The sequence below is a fragment of the Zosterops lateralis genome, assembly GCF_965231275.1.
Source record: "Zosterops lateralis genome assembly, chromosome: 4".
Lineage (NCBI taxonomy): Eukaryota > Metazoa > Chordata > Aves > Passeriformes > Zosteropidae > Zosterops > Zosterops lateralis.
Window position 1 is genome coordinate 55,830,345 of NC_139765.1, and position 26,685 is coordinate 55,857,029.

The following is a 26,685-nucleotide window of genomic DNA, read 5'->3' on the forward strand; positions in this document are numbered from 1 at the left end:
AGCAAAAACTTCCTTTTACTCAGGACTGAACAAATTCTTTACCCTCTTCTGAAGTGATATTACCTATATTGGCAGTTGGGAATTATCTATTACTTTTACTATGTGAGATTAAAAAAAAATTTTTTTTGCAGCTTTTTCTTCTGTTTTGCTTAAATGTTTCACAAAAATACTCTCATGACAAATATTATAATGCCGTTATTCTCTGATAAGTGTTGTAGTTTTTTGGAACTCATTCTTCAGTGTACTGTCAGATTAAGTTATTTTATATTCATCAAAAGATGCAAAGTAAATGTCTTACTTGACACTTGAAAAAAAGTGGATTTTAGCAGAGTAAAGGGTTAGCCATCTAGTTTACAGTTTTCAAAATCAGATCTGTATTGCCCACCTTGTTCGGTAACAACAAAATGCAAGTTGTTGATGAAGTTCAAAGACCTGTATCAACTTCTGGTTTTGCTTTTGACACAGTTAAGCAAGATTGTAGACAAGCATGAGTTTAGTTGTACACTCCTAAGAATAAGTTGCTGAAAAACTTTAAAACAGCAACTCCAGGTGGTCTGTTTTGGATTAAAGTTACTGGATAGCTTCAAAAATAATTAAAGCTTCTGAATTGTGTGGATCCATATCTGTAGACTTTGAAATGCTGTGAAGCATCATGATGTGGAAAATTTTACTGCATCTCAGTTACCTTTTTTAATGGAATGGAATATGTAGGTGGCTGTGTTCTTTCCATTCTCCTGGTGTTTGACTTCCTGTAAAATAGCCTGTAAAATTTAGGAATTAATTTTATAATAATTTACTTGTATTAAATTGAATTTTTTCCCCTTCTGAAGTGGAACTGTTATTTTTGTTAGGATTATGTTTCTGTTTGCTGATTAAGTAATTAATTGGTGTAGTCATAAAAAATACTGTGGTCAGCATTGCTTCCTAATTATTTGATCTGTCATGTTTGTGTGTGTTTATTTTTTTTAGCTTTTTATGTGGAAAGACTAATTAATAATTTCCAGAATAATTGAGATTGGAAAGGACCTCTGGAGGTCATCTGGTACAACCCCACTGCTCAAGCAGGGCCACTTAGAGCAGGTTGTCCAGTGCCATGTCCAGTTGGGTTTTGAGTATCTCCAGGGGTGGAAACTCCACACCTCTCTGGGCAGCTGTGCCAGTGCTTGGTCACCCTTACAGTTTAGAAAGAAAATAAAATCTTCTGATGTCCATTCTTACTTTGTGCCCATTGCCTCCTTGTATTGTCACTGGGCACCACTGAATGGAGCCTGGCTCCATCTTCTTGATTCCTCCCTTCAGGTATTTATGTGTATTGGTGAGATTTCTGCCCCTGAGCCTTTTCTCCTCCAGGATAAACAGTTCAAGCTCTCTCAGCCTTTCCTCATAGCTGAAATTCTCAAATTATTTATGTGGCCTCCTTTTAAGTGCAGTCAACTTTGAATATAAATTGACCACTTGTTTATCTTGTTTCCATTGTTTCTATGTTACTCCATTTTGAAGTTTGATTAATCTTTTACTTCTGCATGAGAGCTTCTGAAGAGTGATACCTGGCAGTCTACCTAATTAGTGTTAACCTAATGATAGTTGAAATTAGTTTATTCAAATAATAAACTTATTTTTAAATGAGCTTGAGTCCTTATAAAATACTAAAGTTATGCACTGAAGTGTGGTGCTATTGTGGCAGTATAGGACTAGAACACTGTTAGTGTATGAAAAATTACACAATCCAGTTTTCTTCTGGGATGGCATGATAAGGGGGCAACGTTTCTATATATTTAAATAATGACTATCACAATAAAATTATTATTGTAATTGATGTTTGATTAAAATCAAATAGGCCTTTGATGTAAGCATTTTAAAATTCAATTGCTGGTTTACACTTTGGTGCAAACAGTATTTCTTTGTTTTCTTTTCTAATTTGAAAACAAGTCTTAAATAAGGAAATAATAGATTCTAAATAAATTGGAAGCTATTTATATTGATCTGTTAAAAAGTTTGTTCTTTTGAAAAGTAAAATCTAGTTTTAGGGCAAGCTGAGTATTAAATGTTTCTGTTGATGAAAAATTTGTAATTAGTGCTTTTCAGTGAGTAGTAAGTGTCCTGTGCATGATGTGTCTTTTCCGTAGCACCTTCAATAGCTATTTATTAAATCAGTCATAACTGCAAGGCATTCAATGTATTTTGTTACTTCCAAGTATAAACTAATTTATAATCAAGACAATTAATAGCAATGGCACACCTGTTGTGAGAACACCTTAAAAAAATTTAGATTGGCGTGATTATTTTGTTCATTTCAGTCCAGATGGGAAAATTCTTCTTGTTTTATGTGAGGGGTCAGAATATCAAGAAACCTACATAGATTTTTCAGTTAATCAAAGAAATAAAATAGTGATGTAATACAGATTCAGGGGTTTTTTTAAATTGCTATTTAAACAGAAAAGAGGTGTTATAATGATGAACCAAAACCCTGAATATGGTTTCAGGATGTGTGGTGGAAAGTGGTTTTGATCCCTCTCTGGTTACGAAAACAAATTTGGCAAAGGGAGAGGACTTGATGAGCTAGACTTACTTCCTAATAAATGTGTTTCAGAGTTCAGTTATGGTATGGTTTTGAAGATATAGGAGTTCTAAATCAGGCAAAAAGGCCTGGACTGACTCACCATTTGTAGAAACAAGGAACTGTGTAAGAGAATGTTTTATACTCTTACTTCTCTGTCCACCTAGAAATTGAGGAAAGGTATTGGAATACTCTAATAGATTTACATCCTCATTATTTTAGGTTTTTTCCCTGAACTTTAAGAATGCTTGGATGAAAACAAGGTATGAAATGTAAATGTAGAAGCTTGCTGCTGCTGTAGTGATGTTAGTTTAAAGCCACTGTTAGAAGAAATAAAGAAGGTGATGATGACTTAAGGTCACACCTACATTGAAGATTTCATTAAGAACACAAGTTGCAACCACTAAATGGTTTTGTCTAAATGGTTTTGATTGGCATACAAGTCCAGCTGAGCATGCTAATAAAACTAATTGTATTGCTCAAGGTCCAGTTTCATCACTGTCATTCTATTTTTGTTTGTATCATATTAAGTTACAGTCTCTGTAAGGAGTGAGGCTGTTCTCACATATTCACATCCAACATAAGGAGGGATGTGGTGCTGCACTGACAGTATTCATTCCTGCTGGTATGGAGACACTGGTTGCATACTAATGGTGAGATGAGTTCTCAGTTGCTGCATGTTCTTTGTGTAGACTTAAAAATGTTTTCCTCTTCCCTCAGTATTAGTAAATGTAGAGGTTTTAGCTTTTCTAAGTAACACTGTGTTTAGCAAGAACTAAATCCATTGGAAAACCATAGACTCACAGAATGGTTTGGAGTGGAAGGGTCCAAAGATCATCTGGTTCCAACCCTGCTGCCATGGACAGGGACAGCTTCCACTAGACCAGGTTACTCAATTCCCCACCCAACCTGATCTTGCACACTGTCAGGTATGGGGCATTGACAGCTTCTCTGGGCAACCTGTTCCAGTGTCTTTCCACCCTCACAGTCAAGAATTTCTTCCTAATATCTAATCTAAATTTCCCTTTCAGTCTGAACTCATTGTGCTATCAGAGTCCCTCTCCATATGAGAATTTCTTGTGTCATCAGCCAAATGAAACTTGGTGGCTCTCAGGACAGTTGTTGAAAGAAGGACTTGGTAGAAGAAGTTTCCTACCAGAAAGTTAAGAGAAACTTTCTATGTCAGAAAGCTAAAAATTTTGAAAGGAATGCTTTCCATCTTCAGTTTTTACTAGCTGATTGTTGGAAACCAGTGCATCATGCTCTCTTCAACTTGCTTGAACCTTTTAATTTAATCAAGGTATATGTTGTATGTCAGATAATAGATAGGTTAGGGCAAAGGAGACTTGTCTTAACTATTAAACTGTAAACTGTCTGCCAGCATTAATTTGCATAGAAGTGTCAAAAAATTGGAGGCTCACTATTAATCCCCAAGCCAGACTGCCATTCAGAAAGGTAATGTATGTGTGCAGCAGAAAGAAAGGCAGGCAGAGTGCTCTGGATATTTTGGGTCACATCTGCAGATTGACAAGTATGTGCCTATTATATGGAATGAAGTTGTTAAAACAACTGGTTCAGGTAAAAGATTTTTATTTTATTTGAGTGCAACTGCAGCTTGAGATTCTGCCAAATGCTTAAGTGTCTACCCTAAAGCCTGCTGTAACATTATTTTTTTCTTGCTGTATTGAAGTTTCCTGACCCACCCTAGAACTAGTATGCTGTGTTCACTTACCTTTCATCAGGCTCAGTTCCCCAGTTTCTTAAATTATGTGGTTACATAGGGCAAAAGAGCAGGCTCTAAATATTTGCAAGAAAAGGGAGGACAAGCCTTCTACTTCTGGCAATTTAATTTTGGTTCTGAAAAACAGCAGAACTGAAAATATAGCACAGCTAAGAGTTCGGTTGCATTTCCATGCATGAAGTTTATACTCGGAGATGAAGGGGTTTAGGAGAGCAGCAGTTAGTGGCAGTGTAGATTTCCTATTTCAGTGAGTGTCTTAAGAATTTAAGGAATTGAAAATTATTGAAAATACTAATATTCTTTTCTGTCAGAATTTTTTGGATTATACCTTTTTCTAACCTAGACATGGGGCAACTGAGAGGTATTTTAAAAACTTTTATTTGACTTTTAGTCTCCTGTGAAGGGGAGACAATATATATATACAATTCACACCATCACAATCAGAAGCCACAGGAATTTACTTTGAACTATTCTAACCCTAGCAGTTAAATTATCTTGTGTCTATGTAAAGATTTAACTATTTAAAGAAATTACAACTGTCAGTTATAATAGTCATTGGGAAAGGGAACTAGAAGTTTCTAGCTCCAGTTTTTAGGTTGTTGTTTTTCTTTCTGTTTGTTTGTGTTTTTTTTTTTTTTTTTTTTTTTTTTTCCCCTATTGAAAAGAGGAACAAACTTACTTCGATTGCTGTATTCTAGTGCAGAAATAATTAATATTTTAAGTATTTTCAACTACAGTGAAGTCAGAGATTTGACTGAAACTAAGTTTTACCTTTAAAAAGTATATTAAGCAATTATATACAATGCAGATGACAGAATTATAGCACTGGCAAATCTTTTAGATAATGTTTTTAAGCTTCCAGCTTTTGCAATTCTATTTTTAGGGCCGACTATCTGAAAAATTGCGCAAGCTTCATTTAGAGTATGGTACTTCTAAATTATTCTTCTCTGCAGGAATTTATGGCTTGCAATGTAATAATATGTAATGTTGTTAGTTGTTCATCTGCTTACCCACTTTCCTTTATTCCTCTCTCTTCTATATATAGAAGCTAATGGGATTTACTGTTTTTCTTTCAGCTTTCAGAATACCCTCCAAGATGACTTAACAAGTGTATATTGCGTTATGTTAGTTATGGGCAAGCATGCAAAGTTTTGGATATCTCTGAGAGATGCTTTTATAAAATACTAATTTTTCAAATGTAGTAATTTTCCAAAGCAGATGTTTCTTTTGTGTACTTGGTACTAATATCAGAAATTCAGTTTCTTTATGGCTTCATTTCTGGTGAATTACCAATACCACTTGCATCCTATAAGTAGTATTCTAGTATCCTCCCTTTTCTTTATGAAAAATAAAGGCAGACAAACACTCTGGATTTCGTATGTACAAATCAATCTAAATACTGCAAATGTTTAAACGTGACTTACTCTGAAAAATGTGTAAATTAAATTCTTTCATCCATTTTCCAAAAGGGTGTATTGCTGCATTATTAACCGGGAGTACCATTTGAAATTACTATATTGTCTAATAAACAGCTTCTCATTTCCTGTCCTCCCAAGCCATAATTACTCTGTTTTGTTACAAGTGTGTCCTAGTTCTGCTGGGTGTGAGGGAAGTGGACTGTGTTGACCACATGAGTAATTTGTTTCTACCAGGCTGGAGTTTCTGAAGAAACTGGTGGTGTTCACCTAGTTTGGATTTTGATGTGAAAATCCTCTATTGTATTTTGCAGTTTGTTGTATTTCTTGATTGCTGTTTGCTGTGTTTCTTCTTCTGATGTGAATAGCCGTTGCCATAGGATTGCTTTCTAGTTTAGATTTTGTTTTCAATTACACCCTTGAGTAACTCTGGAAGATACCCTGACTTCTGTTGTTGCAGTTTTCTGTTGTTGCAGTTCACGAAGCTTATGAGCAAGTGCCATAACTACGGGACAGTAGTTTTTCCTTTCATGGGCATAATTTTGTAATTGTATAGAACTGTCTTATAAAAAGAGGTATGCATTTTTCATTTAATGAAAACGTTTTAATTCTTTTCTTAGAGAGAAGATGATGAAGAAATGCAAGCCTTAAAAGAAAAGTTGAAGTACTGGCAAAGGCTGCGCCACGATCTTGAAAGAGCGCGTTTATTAATAGAACTTATACGTAAGCGTGAAAAATTAAAAAGAGAACAGGTAAATGGTGAAACATTTCTGAAGGAAAGATAATTTAAGTATTCTCACACACAGTATTTTCCGTAGAAGGGCAGCTGTATTTTTAATTCTCAGGGTCAAGTAATATATGTGCATACTGTGTACTCAAACTCAAATTTTCATAAAATCGTAGAATGGCTTGGGTTGAAAGGAACATTAAGGATCATGTAGTCCAGCCGCTCTTCAATGAACAGGGACATCTTCAACTGGATCAGGTCGTTCAAAACCCCATCCAACCTAACGTTTTTTCCAGGAATAAGGCATCTACCACCTCTCTGAGTAACCTATTGTTCCAGTGCTATACCCTCATTGTAAAAGATTTCTTTCTTATATATAGTCTGAATCTACACTCTTTTAGTTTAAAACTGTTACTCCTTGTCCTACAGGCCCTGCTAATCAGTTTGTCCCCATCTTTCTTATAAACCCCCTTTAAGTACCAAGAGGCTGCAATAAAGTCTCACTTGGGCCCTTCTCTAGGGTGAACAATTCCATTTCTCTCAGCCTTTCTTCAGAAGAGAGCTCCAGTCTGATCATATTTATGGCCATCCTCTGGACTCAGTCCAACAGCTTTATGCCCTTGTTATGGGGGCTGCAGAGCTTGAAGTAGCAGTCCAGATGGGGCCAAATGAGGGCAGAGTAGTGGGACAGAATCAGCTCCTGCTGGCCACACTTCTTTTGATACAGCCCTGGATACGGTTGACTTTCTGGGCTGCAGTCATACATTGCTGACTCACATTGTGGTTTTCATCCACCAATACTCTGAAGTTCTTGACAGGGCTGGAGCTGTTCATCCCTCAGCCGATACTGATACCTGGGGTTGCCACAACCCAGGTGCAGGAGGACCTGGAAATTGGTCTTGTTGAACCCCATGAGATTCCCATAGGACCCACTTCTTGAGCTTGTCTGGGTCTGGATGGGATCCTGTCCTTCAGGTGTGTCAACTGCACAATTGATCTTTGTGTCATCTGCAGATTTGTAGAGGGTGCACTTGATCCTTCGGTCTTATGTCATTGAGGAGAATACTAAACACTACTGGTTCCAGTGCAGACCCCTGAGGGACACCACTCATTACTCATCTCCATCCAGAGTTCAAGCCATTGATCACTGTTCTCTGGATGCAGCCATCTGGCTAATTCTTCACCTATGGAGCAGTCCACCCTTTGAGTCCATCTCTCTTCAGTTTAATTTACTGAGAAGGATATTGTTGGGGACCATGTCAGAGGCCTTAGAGAAGTCCAGATAGATGACATTTTCCTTTGTCTGCTGGTAGAATTACTCCATCATAGAAGGCTGCTAGGTTGGTTAGGTAGGACTTACCCTTGGTGAGGCTCTGCTGGCTGTACTGAGTCATGTCCTTGTGCCCTGCATGGAAACTTTGCCTTGTGAAGTTATCCATAATGCACTCCAGGAAGCTTGTCATGCTGCTTTTTCAGATGTTAGAGTGGTTGAAGTCCCCAGCAGGACAAGGGCCTGTGAAAGCAATGCTTGTCTGTACCTGGAGGAATAAGACTTTGTCAATAGGCTCCCCTAGATCTGAAATAAATACCAACCACAGGGTTCCTTCTCTCACCTTGGTGTCTAAGCTTTCAACTTGCTCATGGCTTTTCTTGAGACAACTCTTCACAATATATTCGTTTCTCAATGTAGAGGGGAACCCCGCTGCCCCTTGATAGGCTCTTGGCCCTTCTGACCAGCTTGTAGCCATCCGTAGTCATGGTATTTGTCCCACCAAATTTCAGTAATGGGAATTAGGGCAAAGCTCTGAACTGGCACTGTGACCTCCAGTTCCTTCTGTTTGTTGGCCATACTGTGTGCACTTGTATAGAGAAATTATTTAAGAAGACATTCTCTTAGACTTGGGAAAACATTTGGTTTCTGAAGAACTGTAGATTTGATCTTATCAGGTTTTCTCAATACATGTCCATATACTTAGTAGCCCTTTTATCCTTCTGTCATGAAAAAAAACAAAATTAAAAGCTGCATCTGAAGTCCTATGGCATTCTACAGTTATTGCCAGGAGAAGAGATTTGAGGAAGTGATAATGCAGAAAGATAAAATCTTATATGAGAACTCTGAATGCAGTATGTTTCCACTTAGGGGTTTTTAATGGTCCTTATTTGTAAAAACACCATTTCATTTTCACTTTTGCAAACTGTGAGTGCTCATTGCAAGCTAATATAAGCTGTCCTTCTGGAGTGCTTTCTGGAATTCTAGGCATCATTCATGTGCATTCACGTATTCCTTGCTTTACACATGTATTATTATTTATATGTGTGTATCTTCCATATGTGTGTTTGCTTATACTTTCTTTACACATTTATATTATAGATGTGTACACACCTTTAATCTTTCATTAAGAATTTACTTAAGCCGTAGCAAGGCTGTTTCATTGCTGGTAGCTCTTTAAACTACCTGAAAATTAAGCTGCAGAGGAATTAAAGTAGTGTCAAAAAAAAAAATCTGAAGGATGTTCAAGTATTTGAAGATGTTGATTCTGTTTTTGGAAATAATTTTCTTTGAATTTATGTAGAACATTGTCTTTCCAATTACTCTTTGTTTTGGTCTTATGTAGCCTATAAATCAGATTCTCTTTTTAAAGTTCAAACATAGCAGTACAACTGAAATTTAATTTGAAATGTTACTTTTAAATTCTTTCTCTTTTCACATTATTGGTGAATTGTGAAGCTGTTATTATGTAGCATCTTTAAAAAAACATTTAAAAGTGGAACAAAAGTCTTGCATATAAAATATAAGTTTGCGTTCTGGGAAGCTGGAGTCGAAGGAACGAGAATTAATTTTTCTTATAAAATCATTAACTGAAAACCTATGTCAGGTAAATGCCAACTGATATTACTGAAAATAGTACTAATTTATTTCAATATATTTATTTATATTTTATATCTTATCTAAAATACTATACTACTGCTGCTAAACAGCTTTAATACAACCTGTTAATGAAGAATGCTCAGTTGATAACTGTTACCTCTTCAGGTGAAGATTGAGCAGGTTACCATGGAACTTCAGCTAATTCCATTCACTGTACTTCTACGATCGGTTCTGGATCAGCTGCAGGAAAAGGATTCTGCTCGTATCTTTGCTCAGCCAGTGAACCTTAAAGAGGTACGTTTGCAGCTGTGTTTCCCCATGTTTACATGTGGCTTGGTGCCACTTAAGTACTAGAAACAAGTCATTACATGCAGAGTTAGAAGCAGTGTTACCTTTTAATCTTTATTCTGATTACTTATAATTAACATTATGAGTTATGGTTTACTGCTATGAAAGCCTTTCTATGTTTATATACCAAAATAATTTCTGGGAAATACTTGTATGGGATGTTGGGTACATACCGATACTTTTCAGTAAGATGATTTTGGTAAAGCAAATTTGAACGATATCAAAAATTGCAATGCAGGTACTGTGCTCTTACTTGAAGGTGAAACTAGACAGACTTAGAGTACATGTGTTTGTGTGTGTGTGCGTATACTGCATACACATCTGTTCATTTTATGTAGACTCATTGCAGTTGAAGAAGACTGCCAAGATCATCAAGTCCAGTCTTTGATCTAATACCACCATGCTGACTAAACCATATTGCAAAGTACCACACCCATTTGTTTTGAACACTTCCATGGATGGCAACTGCACTGCTTCCCTGGGGAGCCTGTTCAATTCTTAACCACCCTTTCAGTGTAGAAATCTTTCCTAATATGCAACCTGAACTGCCCTTGGTGCAACTTGAGGCCATTTTCCTTCGTCCTATCACTTATTGCCTGGAAGTGGAGTACATAAAACCGCAGAATTCCCAAGAAAAACTAGTTTCAGCATCTCTTAGTAGAGCTCAAACTTGTTACCTGAGATGCAGGATATTGTAATATGTTAACTTCTGTTGGCATGCAAATGTTTGCAATATCAAGATGTGCAATTCTAAGCTACATTTTTAATTTCTTGTACTGCGGTGTTACAAAATACGTTTAAAAAGTAGATCAGTTAGTAACCAATGTTACTTGGTCCGTAATAAAGCAATTTTACCCATTTGTGTTTTAAATATTTATTCAAAGGTTCCAGACTACTTGGATCATATTAAACATCCTATGGATTTCTCTACCATGCGAAAACGGTTAGAAGCTCAAGGCTATAAAAACCTCACTGAGTTTGAAGAAGACTTCAATCTGATCATAGATAACTGTATGAAATACAATGCAAAAGATACAATATTTTATAGAGCTGCAGTGCGGTTAAGAGATCAAGGAGGTGTAGTTCTCAGGCAAGCCAGGCGAGATGCTGAAGGAATTGGTTATAACAATGAAACTGGAATGCACTTATCAGAACGGCCTAAAATTGAGTCACCCCAGCCTTTCTCTTGGGAAGATGGTAAGATGATTTTCAATTATTTTTGAAAGTTGCATTTTTCATTGCACACAGGTGTATATTCCATACAGATGTTCAGGATTGTTGCTGTTCAGTTTGCTAACTAGATTCCCCACCCTTCTTAAAAAACATTACTTGAAAGAGTTCTGGTGTTTCTATTCTACTAGATTTGTCATTAGACATAAGTGCTATCTGGATTCTGATTTTGGCAGTGTCAGAGCCTAATTTAACAATTTAGGCGGAAAAAGTTTTTGAGTGCTTTCTTTCACATGATTGTTTATGTTTGAAAGGCATGGAAAAGGAATACCAGTGTTCATAAACTTCAGTGTGTTCCTAAATAACTAGCTCAAAAAATCGAGCATGTTTGTAATACCAGGAGTTAAAATTTATTTTTTTGACATACACGTGAGTTTTCTAAGGTCTAGCAGTGCAGGAGAGTAATTAACACATTTCTTTTAAAATTTTATCCTTTTCTTTAACAAGAAGGAATTAGTCGGTTAGAATGGAATGGATTAATTATGTCTTCATTCTGACCTTGTTCTTCTTTGCTCTACTATTTAGTTTTCTTGAGCAAAATACTGATTAAGAAAAGTAGTAAATATATCATAGGAATTAATTTCAACATTTCTGACTATAATCTAAATAGGTTTTTGACAGTATTTTTTTATTTTGGCATGCCATGCCGATTCAGTTTTTTCCTCCTGTTGGTATTACTGTTCTGAGAACCATTCTGGGAAATGCTAACGCGTTTTCAATTGTACGTGTTTTGACTTCAGTGGATAGGTTACTGAATCCTGCAAACAGAGCACATATGTCCTTGGAAGAACAGCTGAGAGAACTGCTAGAAAAACTTGATCTCACCTGTGCAATGAAATCCAGTGGGTCAAGGAGCAAAAGAGCAAAGCTGTTGAAGAAAGAAATCAGCATTATTCGCAACAAACTCAGTCAGCAGCACAACCAAGCTCCTCAAATAGAATCAGGTATTGGAAGTTTTGAAGAAGAAAGTGCAGCATTAGAGCAAGATGGAGAAGAAGAAGGTAAGATTGTAAACCAGGTTTAAATGGGTATTGTTCTGAACCACTTCAGTTGGGTGCTCTGATGTAATAGTGTGAATTAAAGAATTTGATAAATTAATATGAATTAAATTTAAAATATTGGTTTTAAGTAATAGTTTTAAAATATGAAAATAGCTGCTTAATTGCAACAAATATTTTAAGAGTGGAATGTTCTTCTTAAAAAACATCTCCTTCCATTACTTTTTGTGGTAGCAAGGTTTCAAAAACTTACATGTTAAAAAAAGTGCAAATTATCTCATACAAAAAGCAGTTGGAAATGCCTGAGTGGAAAATATCTTCGTAGTTTTGGAAATACACTTAAATGTCAAAATATGTTAGGAATTGTGTGAGCCTAGGTCAGCGGTAATGAAGACTCTGAGTGTTGTACGGTGTGTGTAGCCTTTTTTATTCACTATTCCAGGCTCTAGGGAGGAGGGTGGGTAGGCTTTGGGGTGGCTTACTTATTTATCTCTTTTAAATAAAGCTAACTATTGATAAGACTTAGCAAATTTCGTGTTGTAGAATCAAGTTGTTGCCCAGCTCTTCCCTTTTGCTTCTCTTCCTCCTCAAAACATTTGTCTCAGAGCTGTGTCTACTCTTGGCTAATTACCATTGATTTCAATGTGAGAGCAGTGTGCTGGAAGGACTAACTGCGTATTTTAACTAAATATCGTATTTGCATTTTTAGCTTTTAAATGAGTTTCTAAGGTTTTTATTGCTCATTTTTAAATGATGCAAAGAAAATCTGTCACTTAGACAAGAATTCTATTGACTTTGTTTCATGATTAGTTCTAAGAAACTAAACTTTTTTCTTTAGGTAAGTTAGAGATGGGTGTCATTTTTGAATTAGTGCATTGAATAGGAGGAGGAAAGAGCTCAGGGGAAAGTGGAAGCATGGTAATAAATAAAATTGTCTCTATTTGTTAAGGGTTGATGCTATCAAAATTTTCGAAAGGTGAGGTCAATAAAATAATTGTCTGTAACTGCCATTCAAACAGCAACTCAGTGTTTAATTCCAAACATAGAACTTGCTGGAGATTTGAGCATTGGTAGAAAAAGTGTACATGAATCAGCACATTATCTTATTCTGAGGCTTTTAAGTGTTAAGTAAAATATTTAACAGTTTGAGTTTTTAAAATTTGGGTATTTTTAAATTTTCAAGTGATGGTGGTATTAAATATAGTTTTTTAGGTTTTTGGAGTTTGGCACCTAATGAATCCACAGCTTTTTTTATTTGTAGCTAAACATTTTTGTGTCACAGCCTTTCACTTCAGCTATTTTTTGTCAAAAAAGTAATCCAAAATGAGCAGTAGTGGTTTTCTTGTATTTACAGTACGCTTAAAAAAGAAAAAAAGATGAAAGATACGATCCAGGGTTGATTAGTATGGTTGTTATGATTCTGATCTAGTGGAGAATAATAATAATTAGTTCAGATTTCAGTTTTCAAATGGAAGGTGCATCAAGGAGTAAAGAAAAATAATTGCCCAAAAAAAGATAAGAAAAGTATTAAAATCCTGTGCCCAGGATCTACAGGAGCTGACTTTAATAGAATTGTGAATTACCCCTTGCAATTATGTTTCAGTCTTGGATCATGTTAAAAATACAGTACCAGAATAATCTCATGAAATTTAGGGTTTATTTCTAAATAATTCACAAGTGGTTTTATATTCTTAAATCTGTCTGTGAATATTTTCTAATTATTTCTAAGAAAATCAGAATTTGTACACAAAGAAAGTCACCTTGGAGATTCTAATGTACAGGATTTTTTAATGGCTGGTAGTTTAAATGTACTTATCTGACTACATTTCATTCTGTGGTCTTCCTGAAATATTAGTTACCAATTCTAATACCTGTATGCCTTCAAATGATGAAGCACAATCACACTGTATTTTAAAAACAGGTATTTTTAATATGAACCATGCTAATGCTTGATTAAACCTTAAACAATGGGGTAAAAATTTTTCTGCACATAGGAATAATTGATTTCCAAGTAAACATTGCTGGGCCAAAACCAAACAAAATAAATTGCAAGTACAGGACTTAAACACTTGGGGGTTTTACACCTTTCTTCAGGTGGCATAGAAAATTGAACTAAGTTTAAATATTTTATGTGATAGCATAAACAGTACATTAGTGTTTTACAGTTATTCTAGAATACGTATTTTCTTTTGTATATTTTGAAAGATTCTTTTGGAAGCTAGAAAGATTTTAACATCTTTTTGACTTGATAATTTTGGGTTAGGACATCCTTCTATTTATGTTAGGGAATTCTGCATAGTACAATGTTTATTTTCTTTCCCCATTACTTATGAACGAAAACTGAAACTACTTTTATACACTCACTGTCATATCTCTGTGTTTTCCCAGCATGGATTTAGTGGAATTGAGTGGGACATGATCATGTTAAAAATAATTAAAATGTGGAGGGGAGGAGGCCAGGAGAAAAATGGTAGAGGGTGGTTTCTCTGATTTCTCATATCAAATCTGCATTATCAAGTGTGTTATTTGTCAACTAGTGACTAATCAAACTGCAAGATTTTGGGGGTGTTGGGTTTTTCTTCCCCATTTTTATTACCGTTTCTTTTTGATAGATAAAACTTCTGGTCAGAACTGTAAAAAAGCTTTACAAATCATGCCCTTGTGCAGATTTTGTAACACATTTTAGTTCACTCAAATAGAACAGGTTACAAGTAGGTTTTTTTTATTGGTTAGCTGATAAAATTTTTCATAGGCAGGTAAGACGAATATTGATAAGGTGAAATAGATAAAAACTGTATATTGTCAAAAATTTTACTTGAATGGCAGTATAATTGCATTTAACAGATAAGCATCCACCACCCCAACTTTCTAATGAAAAAAATAGATTTTGTAGTTTTTAGTTAATGAAACTAACATAACTGCATGAGAAGGAGAAAGTATTTATCCAGGTATAAATTGTTAACACCAGCTATAGACATCTTCTTTTCTACCCCTGTTACATTCCCAGTATAAAAGTAGGAACTACTAACTAGGACAGATTGTTGCTAGACAAGTTTTGGTTTTAAAATGTTATGCTTTGTTTCCAGACAACAATTTATTTGGTGGGCTGCACATTTATAGTGAGTTTTATAATAGACTTTATAACTACAGGTTTTCAAAAATCACATTCTATTTATAATTTTTTCAGGAGATAAATCTCCCCCTAAACTTGAACCATCAGATGCATTACCTCTTCCTTCAAACTTGGAGACTAATTCAGAACCACCAACCCTCAAACCAGTAGAACTCAATCCAGAGCAGAGTAAGCTTTACAAAAGAGTAAAATTTGATAATGAATTATATAGTACTTCCATTCAGAAAGAAATAAATGGACACACTTCAGAACACTTACTTGACAGTAATCTCAATGAGTCGACTGTTTCTGCTGTAGCTGAGTCATCAACTGATGTAAACAGACGTACATCCATTCTCTTCTGCAAATCGAAAAGTATAAGCCCCCAAAAGTCTGCAAAGAACACTGAAACCCAGCCAACTTCTCCACAGCTAGGGACCAAAACCTTTTTGTCTGTAGTCCTTCCAAGGTTGGAGACACTTCTGCACCCAAGGAAAAGATCAAGGAGTGCATGTGGAGATTCTGAGGTTGATGATGAGTCCCCTGTAAAGCGCTTGGATACAGGTAAATGTTTACAAAACTTATTTGAATGGATGCATCTGGAAAGTTAACATACCTGTTAATTTTTAAGTACATGTGATTGTTAATCTTCAAATTTTAGCACTTGAAATAGGTTGTCCTCACAGTTGAGTAGTTACTGTTCAGAAAATTACTATTCATTTTTGTGTTGTCCCTTGACAATTAGACGTATTGAACCAAGTTTGGGTTCTTTAGTTTCTTGATGCAGTTTTTAAGGTCGCACATATGGGTGTTTATGAAACCTGTAGGAAAGATGAATTGGCTGCTTTTTTACAAACTCCCTATTAAATTACATGGAAACTTGACATACCATGGCAAAAATAGAAGGCTTGTAAGCAGGAGCATGAAAAATACTTGTGCCATGTATGACTTCGTTTTGCTGAGTATTACTCCATGCGTATTTTTACATTATGAAACTGATGACTGTGTATGAGGCACGTTGTATATCCATGTATTTTATGGAAGTGTTAAAATCCCAACGTATAATAACACTTCACGTGCTTTTTTTCTTTAGTCTGTGCATTTTAAGTAGACTTGAAGGTAAGATTATGCTCTTAATAAGACTTCTCTAAAGGATATTTTAAAGAAAATGTTATCTTGATATATTAGTGCAGAACAGCTCAGTACATTAATTATATCTTCTCTTAGCACACCATAGTTCTATTTATTTGAGAAGTTTATATAAATCTTTGAGGAAGAAAAGCAGCATAAGGAAATTACATACAGATACTTCCTTAATGTCATCCATGACCATTGCTATGACTTTTGTATTACTTTTGAAATAAATACTCTGTTTCATTGTCATGTTGGGAACCCTTGTGCAGGTATCAAAACAACATGTGAGGATTTTGTCTCTTTGAATGAAAGTGATAGGAGTTTAATTTGAACATTAGGTGTGAAGATGTGCTCCAAGAGATTGGGGGGGGGCAGTATTTGGGGGGAAAGAGAAGTGGTGTTGATTGTTAGGTCGTTTCTTTTTTGTTTGGTGGGATTTTTTTTGGTTTTGAATAACAGGATTTTTTGGGGTGTGGGGTCCTGTGATTTTTTTAATTGGTTGGTTGGCTGGGGTTTTTTTGAATGATCAGGTTAGGACACTAATTATTCTAATGCTGGAATCATAGCAGAAGAAAATGTTATGTTAGATTTACAAGGAGAATTGTCTTTCATTTATATTTTTGGGGTTTTGTTTGGTTTGCCTGTTTGGAAAGCCCCAGCTTCCATTCATTTTTCTAACAACTTGGAAGGAGCATGTAGATTTGATCTGGTACTTTAGTTCTGAAGTGCATACCAAGGGAAGGCAGTTTGATAATAAAAATGAGTTAATCTTTATTAATAAAAGCTTGGGTTTCCAAATATCCTAATTTGCAAGTTTATAATCTAGATCATTTCATTATGTGCCTATATATAGATTGCATTTTATCACAAACAGTGAATCATTTTGTGCTAGTTCACACCAGGAATTAGTACCAATTCCTTGAAATTTTGATATTAAACATTGTGAATTTTTTCTTTAGGGGAAGAAAATGTTTTTATTTTGTAAGAAAACTAGCTTAATTCTTAAAGGGGGAAAAAGAGGCAGTGACAAAACCAAAACCCACCAGATTTCTGAATACATTTAAATTCAGCCATTTTTCTTTCTCTCTGTGGAGTTAGATGTGTGTAGAGCAAATATGCTTTGAATTATCTTCAAAACTAACAACCCAGTTACAGGAATAAAATCCAGAAGTTAAAGATTTTCTATTGTTATTTTAAAACAAAACTATGTAGTTTCTTCCTGAAGCTGGTAAAGATATAAAGGGAATTAAACTTGTGTAGAACTAATACTTAGGGGGCATTGATAGTTAGAATTTGTACTTGTTCAAGGAGAGTGAATTAAAACAGTTTAGCCAATTACCATTCACCTGAAAATGTTCTAGTTATTCTTTAATAGTGTCTTGTGTTTTAAGCATATATGGTTCATACAGATGTGGCAGTTTATCAGATCTTATTCCTTTGATTAGTCTTCCTGTTTGCAATCCAACATTTTGCCTTCACATAGAAAACTTTATTCCTCATGTTATTTTCAAGTTTGTCTCTCCACGCTAATTTAAGCAATTTGCAGTTGGCAGCTATCTTGAGCTATAGTTCAGCAGGAAGCCAGCACAAGTGTCAGATACTTACCAAGATTTCAAAACAGTTGAGATTTTTTGTATATGCAGCTGGTATTGATTCATGCAGATGTCTGTGTTATGATAAAAATGCATTAGGTGATGTATACAGCAGTACATTCTTTCTATTTCGTTATTTTTTACAAAATTTAATCTCATGCTGTAGGTATAAATGTTTTTATTCAGTAGAATCCAGCAGATCTTTTCCTTCCAAAGCCATCCAATCATAGGAAAAGGCATGCAACAGACTTCTTTTATGAATTGACATGAGTTAGCAGCTTTGTGGGAAATCCCTGCAGTTGAAACTGAATTATTATTGCACAATTTTCTTTGAATGGTGTGAATATTAACTATCCCTAATTTTGCTGAATATAGAAAAAAATCATTAAAAAGAACTTCGCTTAATATGCAAAACATTGAATTTTTTAAGTGGTCAAGAGGTGTGCTGTTACATGTGTTTTTTCTTGCCTATTCACAGCCGGTATGAGGGGTTTTGACATTGTTTAATGGTGTCTTCTTTCTGTCCTTTACTCTTCAGTCTCTGCAGTGTTTCTCCCTTTCTTGTCACTCCTGTGCTCTTACATGATGAAGTTCAGAGGAAGACTCTAAAGTTTATTTGGTTGAGTAAAACCCCACCTGCCTGCTTGATTCATTATTCTTATAGACTGCTTTTTATTGTGCTCTCTTGACTTACATTTGGAGTTGATGTTTTTCCAGTAATTTTCAAGAAAGCCATATAGGATCCACTGGCACACTCCTTTGTAAGTGTGGTGTCCCACATGCTGTTGGTTTTTATACACAAGATTACTGAAATGCCAGATCTTTTTCAGAAATAGGGGACTATTGAACAACATGAGTTAACCTTCAAAGAGGACTGAAAGCAATTCATTTCAATACTCTGACATTTCATATGTGAATCTTTAAAATATATGAAGCAGGAGTGTAGTGTAATCTTAAATTTAAATTTTCTAGTGTTCTACTAGGGCATTCACAGAGTACATCAGTCTTTGTAGTTGCTATGTAGAAACTGACAGCTGGATGGTAGAGATGTGTTGAAAAATTTCCTATTCATACTTGATGTGTTTTGGGTTTTCTTCATGTGGTATCTAGCAACAATTTCCAAAAGAAGATTGTTGGTTTACTTAGGAAATTTTGATGACATCAGAGATTGATGTATGATTCTTGAAGGTTGGGCATATCAAGTCGTAACTCTGAAAAATTCAATGACCTTTTCAGAATACCTATTGTATACCTTGCTGTTTTGTTACAAAAAATCTGCCTGTGTCAGTTGTGTATAAGATAGCAGATGGAACAAATTACTTTTTTAAGAAACCTTTTTTTACATTATAAAATGCTAGGTTATGATCAGATGAAATTCGCCTGTGTACTCCGTGTTATTAATTATCTCTGAGCTTTTGTAAATTTAGGTTAATTCACAGTTACAGTGTTTACTGTTACAGTAAAATTATTTTAATTAGAAACTAAGTATTTAAAATACACTATCCTAAAACAACCATTGTAACTTGCCATAGAATCAGGATGTCAGATAGTGACTGTTAATAGTACAGTATGTTGTTTTTCTATTATTTCTTGTCCAAATGCAGTAGTAGAAAATTTCAGTGAAGTATATAATTTAGTTCATATTTCTGCTTCCAGCTACACAAATTTTCTCAAGGTACTGAAACACATGTAAACAAGTATTTAGAATATGAATCACTGAAGTAGAATATTCACACAGTAAAAAGCACGAAGTGGGGGAATTTGACATTTCTTAATACATACTTCACATACAGTTACTAGTATACAACAAAGATTCCATATTAAATCTGTTGGTAAATGTTGGGCAGATTTTGTTTCTGGTGCACTACTACAAAATGGCAAGTAACCCATATATGAATTCCATTTGCATTTGATAGAATTTAATATTGTAGTGTGGACCGCTACTACTTAATTTGATATGATAAGGGTAGACATTGTGTCGAGTGAAATGGAACAGAGTTTATTTCTTTAATTCCTGACTACTTGATTTCTTATGAATCTTTGCCTGTCTAGAACAGGTTTCATAGGTACAGCATTCAGTTACCATTCACTAAATGGAGGAAGTGAAACTAAACCATGCATATCTAAGAAACTTATGTCCTCAAAGTAGATAAAAAAACTACAATACAGGTTCTTTGGGGAGGAGGGGGGAGGGGATGAATAATTTCTCTCCTGGTTAGCACAGACAAGAATGATATGATAATATGTGTGTGTGTGTATATATTTGATATTCATGGATCAAGTGCAACAATTTGACTAAATCTGTTGACAGATCCAAGGTCCTGATTTGTTGTATTTAAATGCATAGTTATTGTTTCATGTGAAATCTGATTTCAGATTTAATTATTTGATCACTTAGTGTTGTCCAAGAACTTTAGCTGCCTTGACTGTAGGAGGTTTGGAAACATAAAACATTTTAAGGTGAATTTGCAAACAAAGTATTGGAGATTGTGAAGACCTAAAAAGAATTCCTTGGATTGTTAAATTTGTCAGTGTAGAGACGTGGGGACTACAGAAGTCTGACTGTTGAGTTGTCAGGATAAGTTTGGTTAATTGGTTTTCTAGTAGGTTGATTGGCCAGTGGGAAGTGTAAGACCGTTTGCCAAGAGAATAAAGCAAAATAAGGAGAGAAACTAGGAGGAGAAAAAAAAAAAAAAAGAACCCTGCTGCATTTCTTAATTTCTCTTTGTCCCTCTTAAACTTTAAGACAGCAGTTTTCCTAGCCCTATGAAAATTTGAGTTTGATTTCTGGGAACATTTTTAGAGATAGAGGAGAGTTTTTGTAATACATATAAATACATATAATAAAATAAGTGCATAAGGCAGAAAGATGGGATAAGAAACTATTTTATTGCAATCAACTTGCAATGGCTTTTAAGAAAATAAATGTTCCTTCTGGTTTTCTTTCATATAAATAATCACAGTACTAACTTCCTGACTATGAAAAATCTTCTTCCTATTTCTTGATTTATGCTATTGAAATAGGGAGAATTTTGAGCAACATAATTGAGGATGGTGGGGGTTGATGAACACCTGGATAAATGGCAACTTGGTGCTTTTTTTCAAGGCTTGTAAAGTGTGTGCATGCATTATACATTAGTATTCTGGTAATTTTTCTTGGGTCTTAGACATGTTAATGTCTTTGAAAGTGATGTCTTTTGGGTTCTTTTTAAGATATTAATCCTTAGCACCCAACATACAATTGCTGAGTTTTCTAAGATGATTATAACAGAAACAAATATTTTTAGAAGCCCTTGTGTTTTCTTGATGCTGTAGGAATTACGGAGCCTTTTACTGTGTTCTGGTACTGGTCTTTTAGGGTTTTCTTGTTCAGAGGTTTTTTTGGTTTATTTTTAATTTTTCTTTTTTAATACTTAGCTCATTCTTGGCCTAAGTTTGTCTTTCTAAAAAATGAAATGTCATAGTCTGCTGTGTGGTTCATCTGTGACATTTAAGACTGTTTTTTTTCTATGTGGTGCAGATGGTAAACAGAACTGTGGGATTTATTGAAAATATTTTAAAAGTTAGTGGATTTGGAGATTCACACTATACTTTTTATAAGTGTGTTCTTAATTTATTTAAGAAGACACTTGCCATGGTGCTGGGGCTGAGTATAGATGACCTACCTTCAAATTCTCAGGCCGAAGTCCCCTCTTGTCAGATGTACAAAGTATCAAAGTGGATCAAGTCAGTTGAACTGTTTGGAACATCATAGAATAGTTTGGGTTGGAAGGGGCCTTTAAAGGTTGTCTAGTCCAACCCCCACATACTCACCCACAGGTCTGATTTAAGAGGTGGACAATAGAAAAGGTTAATTCAGTGACTCCAACATGTAGCATCAGGCACTGAACCTGGCAGGCAAGAGCACCAGTCGCTTATGGCCCATTCTGCTGTGAGTGGAGAGAGTGGGACAGTTTACACAGTATGATTGACAGCAGATTAATGTCTCTCAGTGAAGAGTCATGTGTGGATTTGTGGTTTGTAGTGTTGTTTTTTTTTTTTTTTTCCTTTTCCCCCTTTTCCAATCTGAGATACATTAGATTTTTTTAGATTACTCTGTGTATTGGCATGCACAGAATAATGTCCTTCCTAAAGAGCAATTACAGTAGCATGAACTTGTCACTGTCATACACACAGTCAAGTATTTGGGGATAGTTTTAATTGAATAGCTCTCTACTGTGTGTCTCATTGTACCCAGATGTAATTTCTTTGGCATGAATCGGGGAGGCGTACACATTAAGAAGATATCTCATACAAAGAAACATGTAATACTCAAGAATGGGTAAAATTGAAGCAAAGTTGCTTTGTTTTGTTGCTACCAAAACAGCAGTCATTGGTCGTGCTGTCCCTTTGACAGGCCATGCTATGCTAATGTGGTAGTGCTTCTACTTTGATTTCATTTTCTCTTCTCCTTCCTTTATTCTGTTTTCTTCCTTGACTTCTCCTTTTTCCCTTCCCTCCAAAGCTGTAATAATCCTCAAAAAGTACTTCCTAATAGCATGGCATTGGAAAAAAAGTGGAGACAAAAGCAAATGCTGGGAACTAACCTTCAGCTGATAAGCATGGCTAACTCCCGAGTTCTCTAAAAAAAACTGTGTTGAAGATAAAAGTATTTCAGGTCAGCAACTATAGATCCATCTGATTAGACACAAAGATATAAACATGCAAGTCAGCCTTATTTTAACTCTTGCTCAGTTTTGCCTATAAAAATATCAAAGCTGGGCTGGTGTTTAATAGCTCTTGATTATCTTCACTTGGTGATGCTTTAAGCACTGTCAGGTTGACTGCATGGGCAGTGAAACATCTGTTTGGTCTTTCCAGCTCCTGTCGATGAAGGAAGACAATCTTAGGGTAGCAAGCACTGTTAATTTTTGCTAGGCTGGAATAATTTTTTAGTATGATGTTTCAGTCTCAAAGGATTCAGGTCATGCACTTCTTCAAGTACCCTGCAAGCTATCATAGAAGAAGGCTGTAAAGCACTGGATCTTTTATACTGAGTAACATCAAGTTTTGATCTCCCTACATGAAGTACCTCTCAAGATAAAAAAGACCCGGAAAATTAGGAGTGGGAATGCAGCTGTGTAACTTACTGATTACTGAAGTAATTTGAAGACATGTAGCTTACTGTATGTCATCTCAGCAGTGGCAGATCTCTGCCTTGATCTCTCTTTCAAGTAGCAACTTCAGTTTCATTTTCTGTTCTCTATCCTAGAAAGAGGAACAAATTATGAACCAGTTTTCCTAAATAGCTGTAGAGGCAAATAAATGTTAAATTATTTATTTTTAATAGAATAGGATTGCTGGACCTGCTTACATAGGAGAGCTCTGGAATTCTCTGTCTATCTGTTTCCTTTTCTTTGGATACCATACCCAAAAGTTGTGTTCTCACAATTACAGGGAAACGCTTACTGTGAATGAAAAAAAAAATGTGTTGATAAAAGCTCTGTGTAAAATCATGTAGGTAGTAATTTCCAAAGGTTAATTCCATTCAGGAACAGCTCGGTTTAGGAAATGAAGCAATCTTTCTTTGTAGGTGTAGCTTCTGCTGGGCTACTCTGAAAGGGTGTTAGGCACTAGGATTTTCGTGCAGTATATTGATAAATAATAATCATGCTTTTTCGTTATGTAAGTTGCGATGTAAAATAATATGTACTGATTTAAGTCTTTAAGAAATCTCTAAAGATTTTTTTCATTTATATCAGGATTTTGTAGGTGAGAAATTAAAACTCTTCAAATGGAAAATGTTTTAAAAAAATTGTTTCTTTCTTAAGGATCTTAACTGTTTGGGCATAAATGGGTAAAAAATGTTTGGAAAAAAGATTCTGGTCTTAAATCCTCTTAAGTAATTTTTGCCGAGGTAATGACTTTCTATTGGATCCTGAATGACATACTATTGGTCTGTATGTGATTCAGGCACTTTAAGCTTATACTTTGCAATCCTCTGTTTTACATGCCATAAATTATATGAACCAAAGCTGATTCAGGAATTCAGTTTGTAAATTTAGTTTTGAATTTTTCAGATTTTGTATGTGCATTTTCTACTCTACTGCTTCATCAGTCTGTACCATTGGAACAGCTGATACTGTCTTAGAAGAAGTTGTAAATTTTTTTTTTTTTTTTGAGAAATGTTTCGTCTTGTATACTCTTTTTTTGCTTCAGGGTTTTCTGGAGAGTTTTCTAACTCTTTCACTAAGGTTACCTCCCACTTGTATATTTTAAAATGCCTTGAACAATCATCCTACAGTACAGAGATCCTGTTGTAGTGCAGAGCAACAGATGATCCTTATCTTATGGAAGCTGTAGTTATTAAATACTGATTAGTTTTCCTTTCCATTGTGTAAATCAGATTTTGCTGTTGAATCAGAGTAATCTGAGTTTCCAGAGACACTTCTTATTCTCAGATTTGAAGAAAATTAGTAGTTACAAGATGAATTCTTTGGCGTTCTTTTGGAATACATCAAACAGCCCATTCACTGAGCCACCAAACTGTATTTGTTCTTTGTCACCTAAACCTTTAAAGGTTAACATTTTCTGGTTAGGATCTTGAAAGATGCTGCTGTTTAGTGTGTAGGTACCACATCATGGGCTCATTGAGCTGTCTTTGCTGTCTTTAGTGATGACCAAGTTTTAAGCAATTTTCAAAAGCTTTATTTCCAAGGGGACTCTTCACACCAGGCTTTGTAGTCTTTGAGTAACTGGCTTCCATTTTTCTGCATGCTGAAGACTGTTTTAAGTACTGGAAGTTTGATGTGCTCTGATATTCATCTGTGTATTCTGAAAGAAGAATTGTGTTTAAGACTCCTACTGCACTCTAGAATTTACTGTTTGATGTAACATTTAAAGAGTTACTCTTAAGGTCTTAGGCCCTTACTTCTGAAAAAAAACCAACCTTAGTGAATGCCTTCCTGGTTCTGCAGTCTGCCCATTTCCAAGGTTTGCATTTTTAAGGATACAGTAACTTTTGATGATTTACTCCTTTCAAGTATTCTCTTATCCTGTGTGTGCTTATCCGTATATATAAATCCCTCTAAATCAGTGACATCCCCCTTCTTACTCTTACTGGAGGTATTTTTAGATACATTTCTAAATTGTGTTCTTGATGCATATCATGCACATGGAGGTTATATTCTATGTTTTCAATGACTTTTTCAGTATTTTCTTTTTTTTTAAGAAAGAGACCTGAATCAAAGTGAAACTTACTTAGATTGTCCCTTTAGAAGCCTTAGGTTTTAGTGATAGAATATGTGGGACACTTGTGTCATTCTCACTGTCTCTGGACACTTCTATAAGGATGGCTTATTTATTTGAAATCTCTGTTTCCTTTCAGAGAGACTTAATGGCTTTTTCACTGTCTTCCAGGTTCTCATATTAACTAATATCATGCTGGGTATTTATCTCTTTGGATCCTAATTATTTTCTATTATCCTCAACATGGAATGGAATTCAATTAAATGATCATTTTGGAACGCAGAAAGACAATTACATTTGAAGTAATTAATTTGGATCATGTTGGAGACACCAGCCATCCTTAAAACAAAAAACAAATAGAAATGAACACTCTTGGAGGAAGTCTTTGACATATATGAAACTATGCTCTTCATTCAATATATTGCCCCATTTCCGTAAGTTACAAAGTTGTACGTGTTGTAGTATATGTGACACAGATTGGTCGCAGTTTTACTAGTCCCAGCATTCTTATTCCCAGAACATGTTCTGTGAGAGCAGATTAGCTGAGAATGCTACATCTCCATCCTCTTCCCTTCCCCAGAAAAAAAAAACAGTCTCATCTTCCTTGGAGAACTGAAACCTACCAAGAAAAAATGGGGTTTTTAATAAAATGCACATGTATACACGTGTGTGTATATATATATATACATATATATATATATATATCTCACAGGAGTAACATCACTGGTTCTGGGTAAGTGCACAAGTCACGACTGAAATGAGACTAAATAGTATTACAGAAGTGCTGGTGCACTGTGTGCAGTCATTTTCTGAATGCTCCCAGGTTTTTTAGTGATTGAATCTTAGCCCTTCAGGTCTTGTTTTAGGAGAGCACTTCATCTTACATGTGGATATGTTTGGTTTTGCATCAAGCTGCACGTAGCACAGTTTTAATTGCTTTAGAATAATTTTGTACAAGTTCTGCTTCTTTTTGTTTCAGCAGAACCGTAAGATGTGAATACAGTCTGAAATGTACAATTCTGTATTCTGGGCAGCATTTTATACATTTGTGGACATGCTGTGCTGCTCTTTGTACTATACTGAGCTATGTTCCTCTACCATGTTTTCCAAACTTTTGCTTTCTTTCGGAAGTTACCTTTTCCTGTTTCCATTAATTTAGTATGGGCAACAAGATTCTAACTTGCTTGATGTAGGTAGTCAGTGAAAGTTTTAATTGTAGCTTAAGAACGAACTGGCATTGTTGAGAAAAAGTTAAAACTTTGCCCAATAAATACAGTTTCCAGTGCAGTGAGAGACCTGTGGAAAAGTATCAGGCTGATCATCTTTGCCTTACTTTTTTCTTCCTAGTTAGCATTTCTTTATTTTCAAAATATGCTGTGTTATGCTATGATTGGCAAGGCAGTAAACTTCCCATGTACATTGAAGTTGAGCTGAAGATTAGAAATGGCAGTAACCCTTCATTTAAGGCTGATAGCAGACTTCATTGTTTGAGAATTCCCTTTTTAATTGAAAAAAGTAAAGGGAATGAACCACTAATGAAAGGCTTTTAGTTTGATCTTTAGGACTTCTAGGTGGAAGAGGAGGGTTGTCATTCAATGGTGTTGGTGAGGCAATATGTGTAAGAAGTTTAGTACTGACATAAAATTTCACTCCATGACTGTAGAGAAAGCTCATTTGATCTAACAAAATCATGAGCTTTAGAAAGTTACAAGCAGGATGGGTTATGTCTCATCGA

General features: G+C 35.3%; 1 protein-coding gene across 4 annotated transcripts in view; it reads left to right on the top strand.

The window, feature by feature from the left end:
* Positions 1 to 26,685, top strand: part of BRD1 (bromodomain containing 1) — a 65,451-nt gene that overhangs the window by 25,060 nt on the left and 13,706 nt on the right. For 2 of the 4 annotated variants that reach the window (XM_083860009.1, XM_083860011.1), the window contains 5 exons: positions 6,334 to 6,465; positions 9,475 to 9,603; positions 10,542 to 10,854; positions 11,628 to 11,888; positions 15,073 to 15,561. In XM_083860009.1, coding sequence (XP_083716135.1) covers positions 6,334 to 6,465; positions 9,475 to 9,603; positions 10,542 to 10,854; positions 11,628 to 11,888; positions 15,073 to 15,561 — 1,324 coding nt within the window. The remainder of the gene's footprint in view (positions 1 to 6,333; positions 6,466 to 9,474; positions 9,604 to 10,541; positions 10,855 to 11,627; positions 11,889 to 15,072; positions 15,562 to 26,685) is intronic. The other 2 variants (XM_083860008.1, XM_083860010.1) reach the window with 2 other exon arrangements.